General features: G+C 36.5%; 2 protein-coding genes across 2 annotated transcripts; one reads left to right on the top strand and one right to left on the bottom strand.

The window, feature by feature from the left end:
- Positions 1–344: 344 nt before the first annotated feature.
- Positions 345–3,496, top strand: LOC110113926 (calcium-transporting ATPase 3, endoplasmic reticulum-type-like). The gene is made up of 4 exons (XM_020846647.2): positions 345–891; positions 984–1,037; positions 1,371–1,419; positions 3,013–3,496. Exons 1-4 carry the CDS (start codon positions 838–840, stop codon positions 3,078–3,080), a joined length of 225 nt encoding a protein of 74 aa, XP_020702306.1. The 5' UTR covers positions 345–837; the 3' UTR covers positions 3,081–3,496.
- Positions 3,497–5,700: 2,204 nt separating this feature from the next.
- On the bottom strand, positions 5,701–22,116 carry LOC110113940 (serine carboxypeptidase-like 18). Its single transcript, XM_028693456.1, has 14 exons — positions 21,886–22,116; positions 21,605–21,750; positions 12,322–12,398; positions 12,119–12,241; positions 11,862–11,959; positions 11,732–11,777; positions 7,784–7,885; positions 7,396–7,479; positions 7,158–7,319; positions 7,001–7,072; positions 6,364–6,485; positions 6,176–6,289; positions 6,046–6,091; positions 5,701–5,943 (listed from the first exon to the last, which is right to left on the bottom strand). The coding sequence occupies exons 1-14, from the start codon at positions 22,023–22,025 to the stop codon at positions 5,860–5,862; spliced, it is 1,416 nt and encodes a 471-aa protein (XP_028549289.1). The 5' UTR covers positions 22,026–22,116; the 3' UTR covers positions 5,701–5,859.
- Between the last annotated feature and the right edge of the window lie 2,050 nt (positions 22,117–24,166).

Here is a 24,166-nt window from a genome sequence, read left to right as displayed (position 1 = left end):
TATTATTGCTTTGCACCCAAACCTTAATAAATACAACCGAGAACCAAAATTGCATGCACCTCCTTGACTCCTACTTGCACCCAACACTCGCACCCAATGCCTCTTACACTTGTAGTAGCACCTGAGGATAAGGTAGGAGAGAAAGCAGCTGACTTCAACAATGATAATAATAAAGACCCACTAGGTAATGTAAGTGGGGTAGACTATTTATATTGAATTAAGAGTGTGGAAACTTATTGTTATGTATTTTGATATTAGTATGTTACTTATTATTTCATTTTTTAATTAATTTAAGGATTTATTTTTGAGTTTGCATTTTAAAATATTTTGAGGTTTACGCCTTGCCTCACTAACAGAAAATGCTTCAATACCTTTTTTAATAAATTTAAACCTTTAAAAAAGGTAATATAGCATTATCCTTTGAATGATAAGTATAAACTAATTTATGTTTTTAAAGGTTGTTAGGTTCTTCCTACTCAAGGAAGGAACTAGGATTTCAATAAGGGGGTGAAAGGGCTTAACCAAAATTTAGAGGATCAAAGTTTTTATACTATACACAATTGCAAAAGCATTGAAGGATAAGCTTTCATTATTATACATAATTACAAGGGACTATCTCAAATATCGGGGCAAGAGCCACCCCTATCCCCCTTGTTCCACTACTATTGCCACTGGCTTGCTCTTTGGAAAAACTTTCAATAAGTTATTATCACTTTTGAATGTACTTTTGATTATGAGAAAAATACCAACCATGCTTTCATTGTTTTTTTTTTTTTTCCTGTCAGTGTTATTCGTCCCTGGAGCAATCCCTGGCTTGTGTGGTCTATAGCGCTGACTATGCTTCTCCATTTACTAATTTTGTACATTGAACCTCTCTCCATCCTTTTCTCTGTAAGTCGCTTTCCATATTACCAATGCTTCATCTACAAAGTTGTTCTTCTTTTCAATAATTTCCTAAAATACTTTAGCATTCATTTTCACAGGTAGTTCCATTATCATGGACCGAATGGAAAGTTGTCCTGTATCTCTCTTTTCCTGTTAGTATATCTTTTCACTCTTCTTTTGCATTGATGGTTGCTATTTTTCCACACTTGCTTTTTTTTTTTTCCTCAAGGATTGTGTTTTGAAGGATGGGTTTTCTGATATTTTTAATTAGTGATTATGGAAAGACCCAGTGCAGGAAGGCGACATAAATAATATTTTTGTGAATGCTACTGCTTACTGAAGAATTTCCTCATTGAATAAAGACATCTTTCACACTTGCATTATCATGTTTTATTTACAGTTCTCTTTACATATATTTTATCATTATTTTTGTATTTTTATGTGAAATTTAATAATTACTTTGATCTATTGTCTCATAACGCTAGGTGCTGATAATTGATGAGGTTTTGAAGTTCTTCTCAAGAAGATCTAGAGGTAACACAGTTCTTTTTGACCTTCAAATTTTCTTTCAATAAAGTTATGTGACCTTAGCACCCTAAATGATAATAAGGATTTCTGTTTTTATCGGCGTATTAGTAATACTGAAGTTAGAGAGGCTTTAAAGAAAATGAAGGGTGGAAAAGCTGTTGGACCTGATGATATTCCAATAGAGGTGTGGAAATGCTTAGGAGATGAAGGGATTTCTTGGCTTACTAAACTTTTTAATACTATTTTGAAGACTAAAAAGATGTCAGATGAGTGGAGAATGAGTGTGTTAATTCCTATTTTTAAGAATAAAGGTGATGCACAAGATTGTACGAATTATAGAGGTATTAAGTTAATGTGTCATACTTTAAAACTATGGGAGCGAGTTATGGAGCATAGGTTGCGGCGTGATACTAATGTTTCTCAAAATCAATTTGGATTCATGTCGGGTAGGTCGACTATGGAAGCAATACATTTATTAAGAGGTTTGATGGAGAAATATAGAGAAAATAAGGAGGATCTGCATATGATATTTATTGATTTAGAAAAAGCATATGATAAAGTTCCAAGAGAAGTGCTATGGAGAGTTCTTGAAAAGAAAGGAGTCAATAATGCTTATATTCAAATCATTAAAGATATGTATGCAAGAGCTATTACTTGTGGTCAAACACAATGTGGTTTGACCAAGTATTTCCCTATTTCGATTGGGTTACATTAAGGATCAGCCTTAAGCCCATATCTTTTTGCTTTAGTCATGAATGTTCTCACTAGACATTTGTAAGATGATGTACCTTGGTGTATGCTTTTTGCTAATGATATTCTTCTTGTTGATAAGACTAGAGAGGGAGTTGAAGGTAAACTTGAATTATGGAGGTCACTCAGGTGGATGAGTAGCTTTACCCTTAGAGATAGGATACGAAATGAGCATATACGTGAAAAGGTTGGAGTAGCTCCAGTAGAAGATAAGATTAGAGAGAGTCGCCTTAGATGGTTTTGTCACATAAAAAGGTGGCCTTTCGATGATCTGGTTAGGAGAGTAGAGGTATTAGATTTGACTTGTGTTAAGAAAGGTAGGGGTAGACCTAAAAAGACTTGGTTAGAAAATATTAGGAATGACCTTTCTTTATTAGATTTAAATGAGAATTTGACTTTTAATAGGACACAATGGAGAAAAAGGATTCATGTAGCCGACCCCACGTAGTGGGATAAAGGCTTGATGTTGTTGTTGTTGTTGTTGTTGAAGTTATGTCAATAAGATGCTCCCATGCATCCTGTAACTGCGTTAAAAATGTTGGCCAACAGTTACTTCTTAGTATTGACAGTGCAAGGTTAAGAATTCTGTTCAACCAATATAACTATTATGACTATGGCCACTACTGAAATTAAATATGATCATATATTAATTAGTCCCCATTAGTCTGTTGCTTGTTCCTTATCTGAAATGTGCATTCAATAAGTAATTAAGAAACCTTTGCAGGTATCACTTATTTATTAATAAAATTGAAGGCTAATGATACTGCAATTTACTTCGAACTTATCCTATTCTTATGCCCAATTATGACTTCATACAAAACTGATTATAATGATTATGTAAACCTGCAGGTAGGAATTTCAATTTTAGGTTCAGAAGGGCTGACTTACTTCCCAAGAGAGAAGAACACGACAAATAAACTTAATACGACACCAGTCACAATTTTTTCCTTTTTGCTTGTTTGAAGAAGAAGAGTTAAATTAGGCAGAAGCTTTGGCCACAGAATTCTTATGACAACCTGTTTAAGTGCAGGGGAAAGAAAACCACAGAATTTATCTTGTTGAGCGTGTACAACTGTGTTGAGATAGTTTTGAGTGAGATAATTGAGATTGCATCCATTATTCTAATAGGAATTTTGATATCCATATATATATATATATATATACACGCATGCTTCACTGTTCATGGAAGGTATCTATTTTGTTATCTTGCATGAGTTTTGCTCTTTTCTTACCATCGGGCAATGATATCAGAAATTTTGTAATGAATACACGAATCGAAGGCACAGGTGAAATTTCAAACTAATCTGGAGGCGTAGAAAGCCTTGAGTTTTAATGGACGACCAATGGCAGCTAAACTATTGTGTTTTATTAACTTCTGCATTTCTTTAATGACTTAAGATGGTAAACAAACTTTTGTCAGTGAGACGTGAGAATTGTGTTAGGACCAATGACACTAGGCTAATTTCGTTTGTCAATTACGTGGGGCTTCAGGTTGATTGTATTATAAAAAGTGAAATCAATTTTTCTGGTGTTGTTGAGAATCAATCGCACTTGTATAACATTTTTTTCCTTTTTTTTATGTACAAGTTGATCAAGAGTAAATCTTGAATTCTCATTTTTTTCACTAGATGGCTAACTTGTGGGGATTTAAAATAATTGATAATGTTATACATAGAGATATTATTAATCATGGCACTAGTATTGCAACGTTGAAATTATAGATCATATATATGTTGGTACACATTCAAAACTCTGGTTTTCATTGTGGGTTTCGTTTATCTGCTTGGTTTCTTTTTCGTCTTGTTTTGTCACGATTTTCTGGCATCATGCATGAGCTTATGCAGTAAACCCTAATCTCTTACAATTGAACTACTATAGTCTTGCTCTTTTTTCTCCCCCAGTACTTCAACAAATGGTACCCTCTTTTTAGGCCCCTTTGTTTCGTCTAACTGCACCTCTAGCATGATGTAATGGATGTTTGTTGTGAAAAACAAAACAATCTGTTTCTTTTATAAGTTTTATATTTTTGGTATTAATCAAGTCGGCATGGCATTTCATGATCTCTATTCCTTTTGGTTTTAACTTTTTATTCTCATGGAGTAGGGGGGAAAAACCAAGGAAAGTCTTGGTAGCTATGAATGATAAAATGTAGCAATTTAGGTTTGTTAGGGACCGTTTTCTTATTGATTTTTAAAATAAATTATTAATATAAATTTTTTTAATTAAATAAATATTTGAAATGAAAAATTTATTTAGAAATCTATAAGAAATAGGCTTCATTTAGGATGACTTTTTATTTCTTTATAAAGTTATTTTTTAATATATATATTAAAATAATGTTTCAAAATTGTCTCAAACAAACAGTTTGTGTTTATTAAATAGTTTGTGCTTATTAAGTAAAAAATGAATTGTAAATTTTCTCAGCAGTAGGACTTATGGATAATGGATGTACGTAAGTAGTTTGTTCATATGCATCAAGATTATCAGCCCTTGATGGTCTAAACGTGACAATAATTTAAGTTATTTGATCAACATTTTTGAAGATAAAAAGGATATTATTGTTTGATCTTCCTGCTGATTGATTCAAATCATCATGATGAGTCTGAGTCCGGAGCATGAATCTCGAGGAAGTGTTCATCGTTATGATGAAATGAGCGCATGGATCTCAATTAAAATAGTTCTTAACACCATCTTCTTACACCATATCCAAGCTGAGCTCAAACGAGTAGGAAGATCAAACAATAAGGAGATTCTATTTGAGTTTTCATTTGTTCTTATGTGTACAGGATAATTTTGAGTGCAATAATCAAGTTGATTCCCTCGTCACAAACATGTTATAATTTCATTTTAGTTCATTCATGCTTTTATCCTTCTTTATATTATATTTCAAGTGTTCACATCATTCACATTGCAAGTCTTTATGCCTATAATTTTTTTTTTTTTAGCTTCATTTTCTTTAGCAAATCATTCTTATTTTATCCTCTTTTTTATTTTTTTGTCACCTCTCAATGTGAATTTGAATAGCATCCTCGTATCTTTCCTTTGTCCGAGTTATCATCAAAAGTGCTATGATTAAAAAAGTGAGATGATTAGACTTAGGTTTTGTTTGGGACAACTTTTTTGTTACTTTTTAAAATAATTTTTTAGCACAAAAATTTCTTGAATTAGAAAATTTTGTACTAAAAAATTATTTTTGAAAGCAATAAATAGGCTGCCCGAGGCTTTGTTTGGAACGACTTTTTCATTGCTTTTTAAAGTAATTTTCTAAGATAAAATTTTTAATTTTTGTATTAAAAAGCAGTTTTAAAAAACAGTAAAAAGGTCATCCCAAACTATAGCTTAATTTCGTGTGAACCCCAATTGGCTGCACCAGCCAAAAAAGTAGATTTCCATTGCATTGGAACAATAAACACGCATACTTATTCTACATTTGATTAACAGGGAACTACTACTACAAATTTCTCCGCCTGTAGAATCAAACCGCATGAGTACTTATTTCAAAAACTTCTTTTTTGCATTAAAACAACAAGAAGCACAAGTACTTAAATAGGGTGCTATGTTTGATATTTCAAATTATAGCTTCGAGCAAGGGCAATGGCAAAAATACAAAATTATCACTCAATCATTTGACCTGCCATCTAAAATAAATAAAAATGATACTTTGTTTGAAGTCTCTCTCGTTACAAACGCATCAAATTACAAAGATTTATGAGAAATCCACCGATTAAACAGAGCCGAGGTCTCCATATTCCTATCCTTTGCCGGCTCATGACCTCCACCCTACAGCAAGAAAGCAAGTAATAAGAGTTTTTGCATAACAGCAAAGAGCTCAAACAATCGAACAGAAGAACATCAACATTGAAAGAAAAAACTACTGGTTACCTTCACAGTTGCATATGTTAAATTTTTCGAGTACCTCACTGTGTATCTAAGTAATAAATCATCAAAACACTGAGAGAATTAGCACAACAATAAGTAAGAACATTAGCTTTCACAGTTCTTAGGAACCTACCCACCAACTTGACCGTTAACATGCCACGATCGCCATGGTTCGATGATTGACAAGTTGAGAGATCCTATCCACTCCATTGTTCCCAAAAATGGAACAGTCAAGTCATGGTCGCCACTGTTTAAACAGGTTTCTGCTTACAATACTTAAAAGTAGATAAAGAATGAATAAGCCAACTTAAGGGGCTTCACCTGAAAACCAGAGCACGGTAACCTCTGGCTATTAAATCATGATGGTAAGGTATACTGCTATTGACCAGTGCATCATCGTAGGGGAAGTCATCCCTGCAAATCTGCCATTCCTTCACAGTTCCCTGTTTACCATCATTAACAGAAGGCTTCAAGTTTTGAAATTTGTGTAAAGACGTAGTTAAGATACGCTCGTTGTTACAAAAAAAATTGATTTAGAATATTATGCCCTCTAAGAAAACATTAAAAAAATCTTGCATTCCATAAATGACCGATTTTGTTTTTTTGCTTTGATTCTTAACATAGATGTGGAGGAGGCCCTTGTATCCAATAAGTTATTTAATTCTTTTTTTTTTTTTTAATATTTTGGTACGAACTTGACTCAATGCCATAACTAAAATAATCAGAACTAATCTACAGCTTGTGCACAATAGCAATCCTACATCATAAAAGCATTAGATTCAAATAAATATTTCATGAAGGTTATGTACCACACAATACAAACTTATGCATCATTTTGCTAAGAGATTTAGCAGTGGGCTGTTGCTTCTGGGTTTTCAAACATTGTTTAGGAATTTATTTCATTCAATTATATAATCTCTCCCTAAATGTCATCCAGAAGACCGAGAATAAAGCTAACCTCCTTGACATGGAGAGCCGCTCTGGTATCGTTGTCGTTTGCCCAGTGATAGGCAAGATAACTAGCATATGTCTGCAGGATTTTGATCAGAAAAAGCAAAAGAAAGACTTAGGTGTTTGCATTAGAAGGGTTTCATAATAACAGTGGAATTACTAACTGAGCATTTGATATCAGGAACAGGAGGAGGTGAGCGAAGATCTGTTGATTTTTGCTTTAGTATAGATCTGTCTGCTTCAGCTGCATTACTCAACGCTGGCCTTGTGGATTCCCCTTCGCATTTTTTAGTCAAAAAGTTATCCATCATTAGCTCATTCATGAACTGCATACACGCACAACAAATCAGCTCAAAGAACAACTAGAACTAAGAATGATTCTGTAGGAATAAACATTCTTACACCCCTAAAGATCTTGATCTGTTCAATACAAGGACCAGTCCTAGGCCTTTTGTAGTTTTCTCCTGGGCAGCTTCTCTGAATAGCCTGCTAATTGATAAATGAGATTCAAAAGGTTGTACTTATGAACAGTCCCATCGTGAAGAACTGGCTTTTACATTGCAAATTCAAAGTTTAAAATCAGACTTTGCCATAAGAATGGCTATTGCACACACCAGCCATCTTATAACAAGTTCTGATTAAAAATCTTCATGAACAAACCTTGGTAAACAAGACAAGTTGTTCTTAAATATATATATATATATATATATATATATATATATATAATATCGTGGATATATATATATATATATACCCATTTTTATGCATGTGCAAGTCTAGAAAAGTGTACCTGAAAAAGTTCATCTGAAAGGATACCCATTCCATGGGCATACGGGACCCTTGAATTGACGTCATGTACCGTAGAAGTGACTGGGTTATTGCTTATATAACCCTGAAACCATTCCAACAAAATAAAATATCATAAAATCTAATATTGAGTTGAATGGTAAAACCTCTCTTTATATAAATGTATGCATGTCCACAAAACAATTTCATTGATCTTTTATGTGAAAACCACAAAAAAATGATAAATGATATATTAAGCGAGTGTTGTGTACCTTCCATTAAATCTTAATCTATATTATTCAACATATAATAAAGAGCACCCACAAATCAATATTAGCTTTAAAAAAGTGGCCTCCATTAATCTATTAGACCTAATAGCTCAAGAGGCCCTCAAGGTAGGAAGAGGATTCAGTAACCAACATTATCTTACAGAAATTATCTATAATAAAGTAACACTGAGAAAATCCCGGCACAACTGGCAACATGAAAGTACAAACTAGAAGAGTTTGGCATTTAAGGAGTATGGATAAAGTGATAAACTGATTTTCTATCTGATTCACTTCAGATTTTATGAATTGTCTAAGTTAGCATCCCAAATTCAACGAGGGCTACAAGTGGTCTTTGAAGGCTTAGATGAGTGGCTCCTAACAGGCTTCCAAGAATATTAAAAAAAGGGCAAAAAATAAATCAAAACTAACATTAGGAAACATGTTGAGGAAGATCTTTGATGAGGACATCCAACTATGAAGAGTCTATCAGAGAAGGGGCCGACAATCTACGGCCACGGTCGCACCACTTTATTTTTGAGCTATCATTTGTATTAGGTTTATTATTATGATATGTGTATTTAATTTATTATCGCAGTTTTTCCGTTTTTACCTTCACTTGAGGGAGTAGTTGTTTGTGATCCTTAGGGGTACTTTTTTCTTTTATCTTGCTATTGTATTTTGGCTATTTAAAGCCCCGTCCTCTTCCTTTTGAGGGGATGATGATAATTATTAAAAAGAAAATTCTGCACTTGTGTTTTGGGAGAGCTTGAGAGTTCTTGTAAGAGTTGAAGTCCCTAGGTGAGGGCAAAGAACTACCCGTCAGCCGCAAGAAGCGTCCGGGCTCACGGTCCAACTCCTCCTTCCCCTCCAAACTGTCGGCCACCACCTCCTTACCATCCAAACCACCGGCCCTAACTCCACCTAGCCCCAAGCTCCATCCCCTCCCATAGCCGCCGGCCTCCCTCTCCCCAAACCCTAGCCTAGCCACCGGCCACTTCCACCCTTTCATTGGATCCAAAATTTCCCTAGCCTTTACTACTTTCCTAAATTAGATCATGATGAATTTGGAAGGATAATTAATTCAATTTTGACTCAATTTCAAATTTGAATTCTTTCCTAATTGACATGAGTTATATTTGGAAAGTCTCTCAATCAAATCAATTTGAATTTGAACTCAAATTAAAAGAAATATAGACATTAAATCTCTTTTAATTTAACTTGACTTGCTTGGAAACTATTTGAAATTTTCCAAAACTCCTCCTTCCCTCCCTTAGCCGCCGGTCCTGCCCTCTCTCCTCTCTAAATTCTACTTCCATTAATGCTCCTAATTAAATTAATTATCTCCACCATCAAATTTGAAATTAATTTCAAAATTAAACTCTGAAATAAAAAATCAGCCCTCTTCTCCTAGCCTTGGCCGACCACCCAAGCTCCTCCCTCCTCTACATCTCCTCTCCTACGCTTGGTACTTCACCTAAGGAAGAGAAGCAAAACCTCTCCCTCCCCAACACCTTGTTTGGTCTCGTTACTCATGGATGGCCGATCTTGAACGTGATCACGGCTTCGTATTCGACAACCAAAGGGTTCATTGACATCCAATGATCTCCTTTCTTCGACATTGACCTAGAGAACAACCTCTCCGTTGAAGATTACATGGAACGAATCCTCTTCTCCCTTGTCACCGCTATTGATCAACAATAACCTCCCGTTTAGTTGCAACTTTCTTTCGAATCTTAACAAAGGTGAACTCTCTCTCGAATCTTATTTCTTCCAAGTCCCTCTTAATTGTGACATCATAAATATCATGCAAGCTTTTTCCACTTAACCAGTTAATAAGAATGAGAGTGAGGGATCTTAAATAGTGACTATTCTAAATGTTAATTAAGGGATTTCTTTTGAAAGCTCCACATTAAGCAAAATCTAATTTGATTGGTTATTTTGTGCTATAAATCTTTATCCTATAATATATTGCTTGAACTAAATGATTGCTTTATTGTTTTTATTCGTCGTTTAAATCGTTGGAAGTGACTAATTGCTCTTGCTCTTTCAAAAGCGTAAAATTTCAAAGGTAAAACATCAACAAACATATTTAGTCCTACATCAACCTTGCTAATCAAAATTGTGCTCCTCAACAAGCATGTTCAAGTGACTGCTAAAAGGCCCAACTCTATGCCCTCATTCTTAAGCTGGATCCATATAATTGGCTCCTTGAAATCCCTAGCCCATAGAATATCTATTATATGCTTCACATGATAGTCAAGTCATCTATCCAAAGGAAGTACCATGCCTTCTCAATAGTCTGCTTGCTGGGTGGCTCTTTCAGGATTTCTAGCTAAGCAACCATCTTCAAGATGGCTCTTTACAGTGAAACCTCTATCAGCTCCACCAACGTGGTTGGAAATTTTGTTACCAAGGAAATCCCCTGTCGTTCACTCAAGCCACCTAACAGTTTAGATCTTTCAAGTAGGACTTCTCTAGTGTTGTGAAGAGTGTGTCCATCTTGACCTCTACATCATCGCAGTCGTTGCTAGGGCTTTGCCTTCTACAAGCTTTGGACGTTATGCTTGTCTTTACAACTTTACTAAAGAAAGTCATATCTACTTTTTAGCCCTAATCTACTCTTCGCCCAATCAATGACCACTAATAACCCTCTTGTTCACCCTTTTTCCACCTCTTGTCCACCCTTTTTTCAACTCTTATCAACCATGCCCTCCAATCTCTTTTAGTTTAGTTGGTGCTTGGTCTTCATTGTTAAACTTTGGTTCACCTGCCTATGCACTTTTAATAGATCATCCTACCACATAATTTCCTTTCAATAATCAATCCTGCATCAACTCTTGCTCGATGGTGGTCATCAAATTGACTTCTGCTGGCATCTCTATTGGTGGTTCCCTAGATACCTCCACTTGCTCACTTGCATAGCCTCTGCTAGTGATCTTCTTAGTATAAGATCTAGCTCCAATCTAAAGGGCTATTTGCATCAATTAGGTCATTTTTAACTGATTCAGGCCTATTGGGATGATTGGACGTAGTTAATTTCATCAATCATACAATTTCCGTATAAATGACCTAATTGAGCCCTATTAAGGTAATTAATGTTATTGGGGTTCTATCCTAGTCCAATGGTCAACTAGGGTCAATTCACCTATGGTTTTATGATAGCAACCCTACAAAGGTCTAGATAATCAATTGAATTAATTGGTTCAAAATCATCAATGGGATCTAAGGTTAAGGGGTTATCAGGGGTGGATTGACTTTTGGTCTAATTTAGGTCCATAGCTCAAGCTCAAAGAATTCAATGTCCAATGATAATCACATGCATGTAATTGAACCACTAGAGAATTGAATGTTTATTTCACTATCTGAGTACACTTGAACCAACTAGAGCTAAGCCAAAGTTAGATCTAAGGGCCAGCCCTAGTCAAACTCAATCAAAAGAGAAGATATGATTAAATATGGAATGATCAAAAGTTTCCTCCTACGGGCTTTGCTAAGTCCAACAAAGTCCTATATAGGTCAAGCTAAAGGGGGTTTCATGACTAATAGTAAGGGAAAAGCAAGCACAGGTCAGATTTGACCATTTTAAATGTTGAACCTGGCCCATCAAAAATTTTTTATTCCCTCCCTTCCTCGTGCTCATTCAATTCAAATAATTTTTACACATAATGAGAAAATATATGTACCTGGAGGTTGATTAATGGGTGTTGTCCTGCTCCAATTCCTAGGATTCAACATGGTCCAAATTTATAATCAAATAACTGTTGGGACAATTTTGATAAACACTATTAATTAAACAAAAATTATCAGAAAAACGTTTTATTGTGTGCCACAATTGGTACCATCTTGCCGCCATATGAATTACCACCAACATAGAAAGGGTTTGAGAGAAAATGCGGGTGATCAAGAAGCCACTAAAAATCATTTCACATAATTCACAATAGGATCAAAGTTAAATCATGAAAGGAACAAACCAAGAATTTGAAATACTTGAGTCAACATAATAATATTGAACACATATCGAGCTTATAAAGTCATGCTCAATAAAAATTGAAATAGTTTCACGTATGCACCTGCTTAAGAAAATTGTAAATTTCTTTTGAAGATTTAATGTCATTTGTGATATAGCTTTCATCATTTCTCAAGAATGAGAATCCAGTCATAGCAGGCCAGTCCAAGAAGATAACATTGGAGATCTAAAAGTACCCAAAAAAATTATAGGAGAAGATGACAGAAATAAGTGGAAGAATATTTCTTAAGGCAATAGTTTGTTCACCTTTGTCCAAGCATAAGGATTATAAACTAACATAGGTAAGGTTCCATTATAGGGGGCAACCTTGAATCGAATGGGGCCTGCATGACATAAAAAAAAGTAGAAAGTAAAACAATTTCCTAACTTCACGGGCCTAATCACTTGATCAAGTTACCTTAGCTTTTCAAAAAATACGCACCTATCCCTGAACAAACAACAAAGAAGGAATTATAAAAATAAAAAAGTGTGGGCTCCAAAAATTCCCACGCCCTGGCCTCTCCGCACCATCTCTTTTTTTGTTTGTGACGGCGGAGAGTTTTAATGAGCATAGGCTCCGGGTGAATTTTGAGAAAACAGAATGAGAATTAAACATTACCTAGTGATTTCGCCCTCATTTTATGAGGACATTATGATCTGAGTTTAGGTTTCCTATAGGTGTAAGCCCTTATAGTTAATTACCCCTACCGATAAATGAGAGAGAACTTTCGATTAAGGCTAGTAGTTAAAGAGGTCGCATAGGTCATAAATTCAGTGTATAGTAGCAATAGTTTTAGGGTTTGAATTTGGGATATGATTTTTGGAGTTTGAGACTTTAAAGTTTATTATCATAATCTTAAAAATGGTGATGCGGGAATGAATACGAGCCGATCAAGATTACATGGTTCCATCGTCCCGGGCCGTCATGGTCCCTAGTCTACTTAGTTAGAGGAGATAGTCGACCCAACCTGACAGAAGGCGCCTTATCGGCAGCCATGGGTTGCTTCGTCCAAGGATACCTTGTAGACTTTGGGTGATGTTTGTTTAAGGGAATGTATTTGAATCCACCTTAGCTGACAGAGAGCTTTATGCCTATTGAATATACCCTATGATTCATTACTCAAGGATTTGAAGTCGTTAGGGAATATACGGCTTTGGTCGTGATCATAAATAATGGTGTCATTTTGCGGAAAAACCACCCGATAAGAGGGCACATTTCACATACTTGCTGGCAAGAGACTATTTGAGAATGAATCTTAATGATACACCCGACACGACATTAACTCTTTGTGAACTTAGATTAATTTTAAATTTATCACCTTGACAAACGGTTGCAAGAGGTGAATTTTAATTTTAAGTTTTTTTAGATGATAGATTTCATTTTAAGGATTTAGACTTTTATTGTATTTGGGATTTGACCCCTCCGGTTGATATTGCCTGTCAACACGGACATCATCGAGGTAATGTTAAATTCACTATATTATTGTAGGAATTTGGAAGACATTTTAAATGTTTGAGGTCGACTCCAATCCTTTCATGGAGAAGGATGAAGCTTGAACATTTGACCCGTGCAGCATTCTCAGCACTGGCATTTTCAAATTTATCGCATTTGTCAGAGCACATGCTAGTCATGTTTTTCAAGTGTATTTTCAATATTGTCGTAAGGATATCGCCTTCTGTCCGCTTGTACAAATAGGGTTGCGGATCCGGTGGTTTGTAAGTATGTTGGATTTCACTTTTCAATTTAAGCATATTATCCTTCAAATATTAAGCCTCTATACCCATGCTCGTGATATTATATGATCTTATCATTGTGGTGAAGATAATATAATAAAACTTATATTTATTTCCCTTCATAAGCAAGCACATTTTTTTCATTACATCTATATTTCGAGTAGGGCTGCAAACGAACCGAGCTGAGCTGAGTATGTGAGTGTTCATTTAATATCAGGTTGTTCAAGTTTTTGTTCATGTTTGTTCGAGCTTTATTGTTTGTGTTCATGTTTGGTTCATTTAAATTAATGAGTGTTCATGTTCGGTTCATGTTCAGTTCATGTTCGTTCGTTTAGTGCTTATCGAGCTTTAAATAAACAAACATGAACAAGCTATAAACGAGCTCTACTTTTAGATGTTCATTAATTTAACAAATGAGCTTTATCGAGCTTCCTAACAAACGATTACATCGAGCATGTTCGCGAACATATTTAACGAATTTTTTTTAACTATCAAACAAACACGTTCATGAACATATCTATACAAACACATTTATAATAAAAATACTTCCGCCTTCTTTAGCCCGCGCATTTCGGAAGAAAAATTAGGACTCAGGTCTCGGGAAGATAAGATAATGAGGCAACGAGCCAACAATAACGAAATAAGCCCGCCTCTTTTTTTGACATTGCTAATTACTATCATTCACTTAAATTTAATAAAAATACTTAATTAACATATAATATAATATTATTCACTTTAAATTTTATTATTTAACAATAATTATATCATTATATTATAATAAATATATAATATTTATATTATTTATATTTATTAATTATATAATCAAATATTAATAATTTTTATCGAGCTTATTCACGAGTTCAAAATCGAACACGAATCGAGCTTCTTATCAAGCTTAATGTCGAGCTTGTTCACAAATTTCAAATGATGTTGTTCGCGAACATAAATGAACCGAACACATTAGTGTTCAAGCTTGTTTATTAAAGGATCGAGTATTTAAAATGTTGTTCAAGTTTATCTGTTTAGTTAGTTAAACGTTCACAAATGAGCTTTAATCGAACCGAGCATCGAGTAGCTCGTCGAATGCTTGGTTCGCTTGCAACCCTAATTTCGAGCTCGCCCATATGTATTGATTACATTGTTAATGAGCATTAAGAACAACACCAGTTTAGTGTTTTATCTATAAGCTCTTACTTGGCATGTCCACTAACAAGCATATAGTAAGTAATGGAGCTTGATTTGACACATCATTAATGCTTTATAGCATCAACAATAATATGATGGCTTATACTTTTCAATAATATGACTATTGCCTCATAAGTTAGTTCACATTTGTAGGAAGACAACTCAATATAATGTAATCGTCTATTAATTGATCTTGACCTTTCATAAGCAACATAAACAAGATGCTTAATAACTTAAAACATAGTGAAAATCATTCATCAAATGAATATCTATGTTATAGATGTTGACTCATTTACTAGCTGATGCAGAACTAGATGTGTAAGTAATATTGAGTTGGAAATTATGCATGCGTGAACAGAGATTGACAATTAATTAACTCCGAATGAATTTAAATAAGGACTTTAGCTTGCAAGGGGGCGATCAAGTATAAACAAGTAATTGCATGATAATAGGAGGACCATTATAAAATCAAATAAATTAATATCATGCTCATGTGATGTTTCAGAGACAATCCCTAAATTAACAAATAGACTAGTCACTACAAAGACCCACTCACACAAGCTCTTAGTATGGGTTATGCAGATAAGTTTTCACAATAAAATGATGTCATAATTGATGAGAGATCAAAAGGTATAATGTATGGGAAAGAGTTTACCCGCATAGATGAAGATACTAAGCCGCGGCGAAGTCGTTTGGATGTCTCAATGGGAAGGACGACAATATGAATCCCTTTCACACGTTTAGACAATGTTCTATTGTCCCCGGCAATCTGGACAGCAACTTATGATGATTTGGGAAGGAGATAGCAAGCGCTTGATAGTAGGAAAATAGCCACAATCATCATTGGATGGCAACCGAAACAAGAGGACAGCAATTAGCAGAAATATGGACCTAAGATTTATGTCCTAATAATTTTGCATAATTATGGTAAGGATCAATGGAAGGGGGGACGACCCAAATCAAAGATTAGGGCTGATTTGGGGCCCTAATTGGGTTGACAATTAAAGCATATTGTTAAAGGATAGAGGAATTAATTCAAATGTTCAATCAATACGCAGATTTGATGATGGGGATATCCTTCCAAACATATCCCAACACTTTAGGAAAGGAATTCAATGCTTTAGGAGAATTCAAATTTAAATTCAGATATTCATAAATTAGACTAGGCTAATTTAGGAAGGATAATCAATAAGGATTCTCACTTAAATTTCAGATTTATTAATGGGGATACCTTTTCAAAAATAATACAACAATTTAGGAAATAAATTCAAGGTTTTAACATAATTCAAATTTGAATTCAGGATAATCAATGAGAATTGTGTCTCAATCACTGGATGATCGATCCCAGGGGATTCGATTCGACCTCTTCCACACAGGTTAACATCGTCCAGCACCACTCTGACATACAATCTTTGATAGGTCAAACATCCTAAGAGAATGTCAATAAAATCTTAAATCCTTGATTCTAAAAATACACAATCTTTATAATGTCTCATTCACTAGATGATCAATCCCAAGGGGATTCGATCTGATCTCTTCCACACAGGTTAACGTCATCGAATAATGCTCTGACATACAACCTCGAATAGGTCAAACATCATAGGAGGATGTCAATAAAATCTTAATTTCTTTATTCGAGAAATATACAATCTTTATTGTGCCTCAATCACTAGATGATCGATCCCATGGGGATCCACACATGTTAACATCATCAAGTAGCCCTTTGACATCATACAACGATCCTTCCGACCTATGTCGTCAGACTATGGTTTTTTCGACCTTCGTCGCCAAACTATAATCTTTCCAACTATCGTTGTCCGCCGACTGCAATCCTTCCAAACTTCGTCACCTACTACGGTCATGCCGACCTCCATCATCAGACAACTGTCTTTCTAACCCCTGTCTCCTGCCGACTACGGTCCTTCTGACCTCCGTCTCCTACCGACTACAATCCTTCCGACCTCTATCGCCTACTATGGTCCTTCCGACATCCATCACCAGAAAACGATCTTTCTGACCCCTGTCTCCTGCCAACTACGATCCTTCTAATATCCATCGCCAGACAACGGTCTTTCTGACACCTATCTCCTGCCAATTATGGTCCTTCTAACCTCTGTTGCCTACTACAGTCCTTCCGACCTACATCGCCAGACAACGGTCTTTCTGACCCCTGTCTCTTGCCAACTACGGTCCTTCCGACCTCCGTCGCCTACAATGATCCTTCCGACCTATGTCGCAAGACTACGGTCTTTCTGACCATCGTCGTCAGATAACACTCCTTCCAACCTATGTCGCTAAACAACAGTCCTTTCGGCCTCCTTCACTTGACTAAGGTCTTTCCGACCTTCATCGACCACCGACTACGATTCTTTCTACCTATGTCACCAGATAATGGTCCTCCTTGATCTCCGTCGCTAAATTATGGTCCTTCTGACCTCCGTCTCTTGACAACGATCTTTCCGACCTCCATCGCCAACCAACTATGAATGTTAATCTCTCTTGGTCGTGGGATCTCTCGAAGAAGGGCGATCCCCCTTCATGATCTCTATATAAGGAGGGGCCCTGCAGTCAGATAAGGGATACCGCTTATCTAAAAACCGGGGAAAGCCTCCTGTATAAGAAGAGAACTAAAAGGGAGAATAATTGAAGAAAAGAGGAAAGAATGAGACTCTTACTCAGTGAGGGGACCTAGACCTAGATAGTGGATACCACCTGAACAGGACCAGGGGGAAGGCCTTAGCCTGAGGAGAAGGAGGGAAGAAAAAGAGGAAAGAAGGAGACTCCTACTCAGTGAAGGGCCCTAGACTTGAATAGTGGATACCACCTGAACATGATTATGGGGAAGGACACAGCCAGAGGAGAAGAAGGGAAGAAAATAGGAAAGAAGAATACTCCTACTCAGTGAGGGGCCCTAGACCTGGACATTGGATACCGCCTATCCCGCCTGAACAGGACAAGGGGAAGGCCTCAGCATGAGAATAAGAGGAGAAAAGGAAGAAGGGCAAGTTTTTTCATACGCATAAGGAGGTATTTATAATGAGGGAGAGAGGAGGAGGAAGTTGGGAAAGTTGTAAAAAAAGGAGTTATATATATATATATATATATATATATCCTCCCCCCCACCTCCCCCTCTCTTTCATTAAATGCTAATGCTTTATACAGCTATGAAGAGCCCCTTTATCCAAGGAAAAAAGTAACACTGGAGTATAATCATTGGACACTTGGGGTAAACCATGTGGTCACCTTCTAGGCTTCTATTATCCAAAGGAAAAAAGGCAAAAAGCAACGGACCAAGTGGATAATTTATTGCTAGCTAAAAACCTGAGCGGGAAATTCCAAATGGCGAGCGGGAAACCAAAATCGAGTGGCTCTACAAGCGGCTCGTAAAGCTCATTTATGTGTCGCGAGTCGATCTCGAGCGCGACTTTTGAGCTCGACTCAAGTTCGAGCTCGATATTTGACTCACGAGTCGAGCTTGAACATCCTCTAACTCAAGCTCGACTTGACTCGTTTACACCCGCAAGCTGCACCGAGTGGGCGGCATGAGCCACGACTGGCCGCGAGCAGGCACGTGAGAGCGCGTGGGAGAGCCAGGAAACATGGGCAAGCGGGCACAAGCAGCGCGGCGGAAGCCTGCGGCAGCTAGTCTGTCCCGACACGTTTTTTGGCCCAATTTTTGGTCCGGAAAGGCCAAATCAGACAGTTTTGGGGTCCATGGAATCATTTTTCGACATTTTGGACTCAATTTTGAAACTTTTAAAGCTATTTGGGACCTCTATACCCAAGATTGGATTATTTTCAAGTTTCAAAGCGCACAAAAATTTTTCCAAGAGCTATAATGCATATTTCGGACTTCTATAGCTTCGGCGTCCGAAAAAAGGGGGCAACTGATACATCATCAAAAAATTATCTTGATCAGGCACAAATCTCGAGGCAAAATCAAGCTGAAAAATTCCAAAATTAAAATCGGGACTATCCGAACTATGATTTTAGCAAACTTACAGTCTAATTGAACGTCTCGAAAGCACGAATCCAATGACACCAAATTCAACTCAATCCGAGCCCAAATGGGTCTAAATCAAAGACCCAAAGTGTTGTTTGAAGGTTCAAACCACAATTTGGATTACCAAATAGTTTCCAATGTGACATGCTTATAGTTGAATCGAGCGGCTCGACGAAACGAATTCAACGAGCCCAAGATCACAAAATTCTGATATCACTAAGACATTTAAATGTCAAGTAGACGGTCCACGATCATGGGAGTCAACATCATTTGTCTATTCAAACCACTCCAAATTTGTCATTGATCTTTCTACTATTTACAGGTCATGCTATTCTAGAAAATCTATAAATAGAGCCTTCATTTCTCATGAAAGGGGACCCAAGCCAAAGGAAACAAGAGAGAGATCGAAGATCGCTCTTGCCTCCTCGCTCCTCCACGACCACCGCCCGGAGTTCTGTCGGACCACCAACTGATGTCGGAGTTCTGCCGGACCACCACCTAACGCCCGGAGTTCACCCAAACCACCACATGATGCCTGGAGTTCCGCCGGACCACCACCTGACACCGGAGTTCCGCCGGACCACCACCTGACGCCCGGAGTTTCGCCAAACCACCACCTGATGTCGGAGTTCCCCCAAACCACCACCCAACATCGAAAATCTATTAGACCACTAACTATCGCCCAGACTTCCGTCGAACCACCGTCTGACGCCTGACTTCCACCAGATCACTTACTGACATCGAGACTTTCACCGAATCACCAACAGACGGTCGGACTTCCGTCGGACCACCAAGTGACGCCAGACTTTCATCCACGTTTATCACTAGACTACAACTATATGGATGACATTTGTAATTTGATCTACCTCAAGTAAGGGTGTCAATTCGGGTCAACGGGTCGGGTTCAAGTCAAACCCGACTTGACCCGGGCGTAAACTGGTCAACTCGAATCTGACCTGTTTAGGTAAATGGGTCAGAAAATTAAACCCAGACCCGACCCATACGGGTTGCCAGGTTGACATGACCCGACCCGCAAACCCGTTTGACTAGGCGGCACGACGACAGGCAAGGCAGTGCCATATACGCTACACAGGCATGCAGGGTCGACGTCGACCAAATGGACAAGACGGTAGACGTGCGGGTTCGATTAGCCAGTGCGGGCGGCGAGCTGAGGTCCTGAAGTGGTGTTTTCGTCCCTCTTTAAGCGACGTCCAATCCCTCGGGCGCGATGTTCAATCCCTCGAGCAGTCGGGCCTCGATTTCAGATTCCCTCCTAGTTCCACGCGAGAAAAATTAAAAATGGGCAGACTGCAAAGGCGCAAAGCCAGGTTACCGGGTCAATTTTGGATTATCGGGTTGACTCAGACCTGGCCCGTTTATTAAACGGGTCAAAAGTTGAGACTAGAACCTGACCTGTTTGTTAAACAGATCGACCCTAACCCAGACTTTCTGGATCGAGTTTGGGTTGGGTTGTCGGGTCGTGTCAATAATTGACACCCCTACCCTCAAGGACGAGTCAGCCCACTGTACTCAACTCAATTTCTAGTTGAATAATTTTCAACTGTGCTAGGCCCCGTGGTTTTTCCCCCTTCCAGGGTTTTCCACATAAAAAATCTCATGTACTTTGTGTGTAAGCTGGATATGTGTATAATGCTAAGACGTATAATTATAACTCAATCCCTGTGTATATTCTAGCCCGCAACAATTTTCAATAAAGTATTATATTTGACATTCTATATTTTTATTAGTTGTATTACAACAAATCTATGATATATATATATATATATATATATGATTTTTAGTGACGCAAATTTTAGGTTTTTCTAGTATGATATTTTTTAATGAAGTTATTAATTGCATAGGAAAAACATTTAGTAGAATTTAATAATAATTTAAGTAAAAATAATAAAAGCTGACTCTGTGGCACATTAGATAAGGCACCGTCCATAGAACTAAAAGATGTTGGGTTCAAATCTGAGCAAAGTCGCTTGTTGGTTCTTTCAATAGTTTTCATTGATGGGTTGGTCGAGCCCATGCCCCATGGCCCCCACTGTAGCTTTGCTAGTGCCCATACACCTTAATGAGGCTCTAAAATATTTTAAAATCGTGCATGCAATATACCACATTCATGTGAAAAGAATGTGTGCATGCGAGCAAGATACAAGATCAAACAACTTCACTCGCTCCTTCATGAATGGCCAACTAAGAAAGATCAAGAGGGTTTAAACATCTAAAATTAGTAAGTGATATGGATAGGTTGAAACTATAAATGACATGATGAGGAGATATTCTAATGCAAAAAATCAAATCCACCCTAAAGAAGGGGAACCTGACACCATAATGGTATTAATTTATTTGAAATAAAAAGGACTATCATCAAACTTGCTATATTCTAAGTGATGTAAAATGTATTGGAGTTTAGGGTTCACTATCATCAAACCTAAGGCACCCTTATCTTTAAGGGTAAGAGAATTAGCAAATCCTTAAATCTGCGTGACTTACTAAATCTTGAAAGCCTTAAGTGACTGTTTGGATGCAAGAGAGGTTGACTTTTTGGAAACATTTGGTTAGGAAAATTGGAAATAATCCCGTAACATTCAAGAGACTAATAAAAGTTAAAAATCTTACCAATCTCTCTAGCCAAGGCATAAAAGGAGGTGCAGCCGGGGCCTCCGGTGAGCCAGAGAATGAGAGGGTCCTCGCTAGGTTTTCTCTCTGATTCTACGAAATAGTAGAAGAGATCGGCCTGCGTTACTTCATCCAAGCTCACATATCTTCACATCAATTGATGGTCATTGATATGCATACAAATATGTCCATATCACTTCCCTTGGAATCAATATTGTGATAGAAAAGAAAGGAAACATTTCTAAAAGAACAAAACGTTTATGAAATAAGCTCAGCCTAACCCTGTTTCCAGATGGAACGGAAGTGCGCCGTTGAAGCCGGGAAGATGAGTGATGGTTGCGGCAGCGATTATGCGGAGCATTAGACTGCTTGAGAAAACCAGAAGAAAGAGAAAACGCACAAGACTGCAATTCATAGACATGATCCGCGAAGAGAGAGAGAGAGAACGAGAAGAGGCCAAAAGAGGAGATCTTCCACAAGAGAAAGTGCCGATACTGGCAGCAGTGACACTTAGATTAATAAATATTTGTTTAGGAAATACATACACAAAATAATCATAAGGTGCTTAATAATATTTTAATAAGAGGCGAAATAGTTTAAAATTTTTTTCAACTATTTAAGGTTTGAGTTTTTTATTTCTATTAACGCTGGAGGTGCTAAATTTATTTCTTTATTAATTATTTCGTGCAATTTAAATTCATATAAATTTAACATTCTTATTTTTTCTTTCTTAATAATCAAATTATTTAATTGACATATTTTTTATAATTTATTATATATGTTATATTTTACTTTTAATTGCTGCTATTTCAACTTTTCTCTAATATAAATATTTATCTATTTTTTTATTTTGTCTTCTGTTCGTTTCAATATCAATAACTTTTTATAGCCCAATATATAAATTTATAGAAAAATATTAATATCTGGGCTTGTTATATTATTAGTAATATTATGTTCTAGAAAATTTGCACTAGTAGAGTTGGTATCTTATATCTCTTCCTCTAACTCTTGGATCTCTCCATTTATAGAGAATGAGTTCTTATTTATAGTTTTTTTGTTATGAGCATTTTGATAAATTGGGTCAAAATTCAAAACATTTTATCATAAGATCCATAATGATTCATTTGATCGTTAAGTATTTTGCCAATACCAACGTGCCTTAATGATGTTGGAATTAAGTGTATTGGGCTTGTAGGATTCGTCTCGTCAAACTGCTCGATTCGATTATAAGCATGCCAAATTGGAGTTCATTTAGTCGTTCAATTAATATTTGAAGTTTTCAATTATGTTTCGAGTGTTTGATTTTTTATCTCTGTATTTAGGCTCGAGTTAGACCATATTTCGAATCATTAGCTTTGTTTTATCAAAATGTCTAATTTGATTATAAGTTTTCTTAAACTGGAACTCATATTATTTTGAATTTAATTATGAAAGTTCTATGTTTAAATTTCATCTCAAGATTAGTGACAATTATGCTTTTTTTCAGATATATGAAGTAAATAGTTTTTTGATATTTCATGTAATAGAAATCCAATTATTTATTTAAAATAGATTTTTAATCTTTCAACGTTTTTTAAAATGCTAATGTATGTCATGAGAAAATTAATCCCATCAAAGCTTATTATTTATATGAACTTTAAATCTCAAATCAATTGAATATTTGAATTAGAAATTTTGGGAATTGCTGCAAAGATTAATTAGACAAATACTAACTCAATTTGTTGAGGTGAATCCAATGAGATCAAAGTTAAGATTGAATCCAAATGTGCTTAGATCAAATGCTTTGAAGTAGAATTAGAAACTTATCAAAACCATTTGCCCCTAATTTTATCTAGTAGAAATAAGCGCATCAACAAAATTAAAAAAGAGTCATAGATCGTTCATTTTTAAATTCATTAGGACACTAGAAAATATTAGATAATTTATGAGACATTTGTTGGGTTTGTATTTTCGAGACGTTTAGTTCGACTATAAGTTTGCTGAAATCGGAGTTCGGATAGTCCCAAGTTTAATTTTGGAAGTTTCCAACTTAGATTTTGCCTCGAGATTTGTGCCCGATCAAGATAATTTTTTTAAGGATGAATCAATCCTATTCATTCATATTGATTTTTTAAATTTAAAATTAATATTATGAACTTTTATAATTGTTGCGTCCAGAAGTATTCGCGGCAGTAGAGAAGTATTTAACGTCTTAGCATTGTACGAAAATCCGGCACGCAATCAGATAAGGAGAGAGGGTCTAGCATTTATGAGACACCAAGATTTTTACGTGGAAAACCCCTGTAAAATGGGGAAAAACCACGGGGCCTAGCCCAGTTTGAACGAATCCACTAGTATTCGTAGTCGATTACAAATGAGGCCCTTCCTTGGGAGAAGGCCTTAGCTTGATGTACATCTTATGGAGTACATTACATGATGTAAATACAAATAATCACTATTGACATGTTTGCTTTGTTAGAAGGATTGCAGTCGGCGAGCGACGTAGGTCAGGAGGACCGTAGTCAGCTGGCGACGGAGGACTGTAGTCGGCAGGCGACGTAAGTCAGGAGGACCGTAGTCGGC

The sequence above is a fragment of the Dendrobium catenatum genome, unplaced genomic scaffold (genome assembly GCF_001605985.2).
Source record: "Dendrobium catenatum unplaced genomic scaffold, ASM160598v2 fragScaff_scaffold_289, whole genome shotgun sequence".
Taxonomy (NCBI): domain Eukaryota; kingdom Viridiplantae; phylum Streptophyta; class Magnoliopsida; order Asparagales; family Orchidaceae; genus Dendrobium; species Dendrobium catenatum.
Note: the sequence above shows the minus strand (reverse complement) of the source record. Positions and strands in the feature narration are given on the sequence as shown.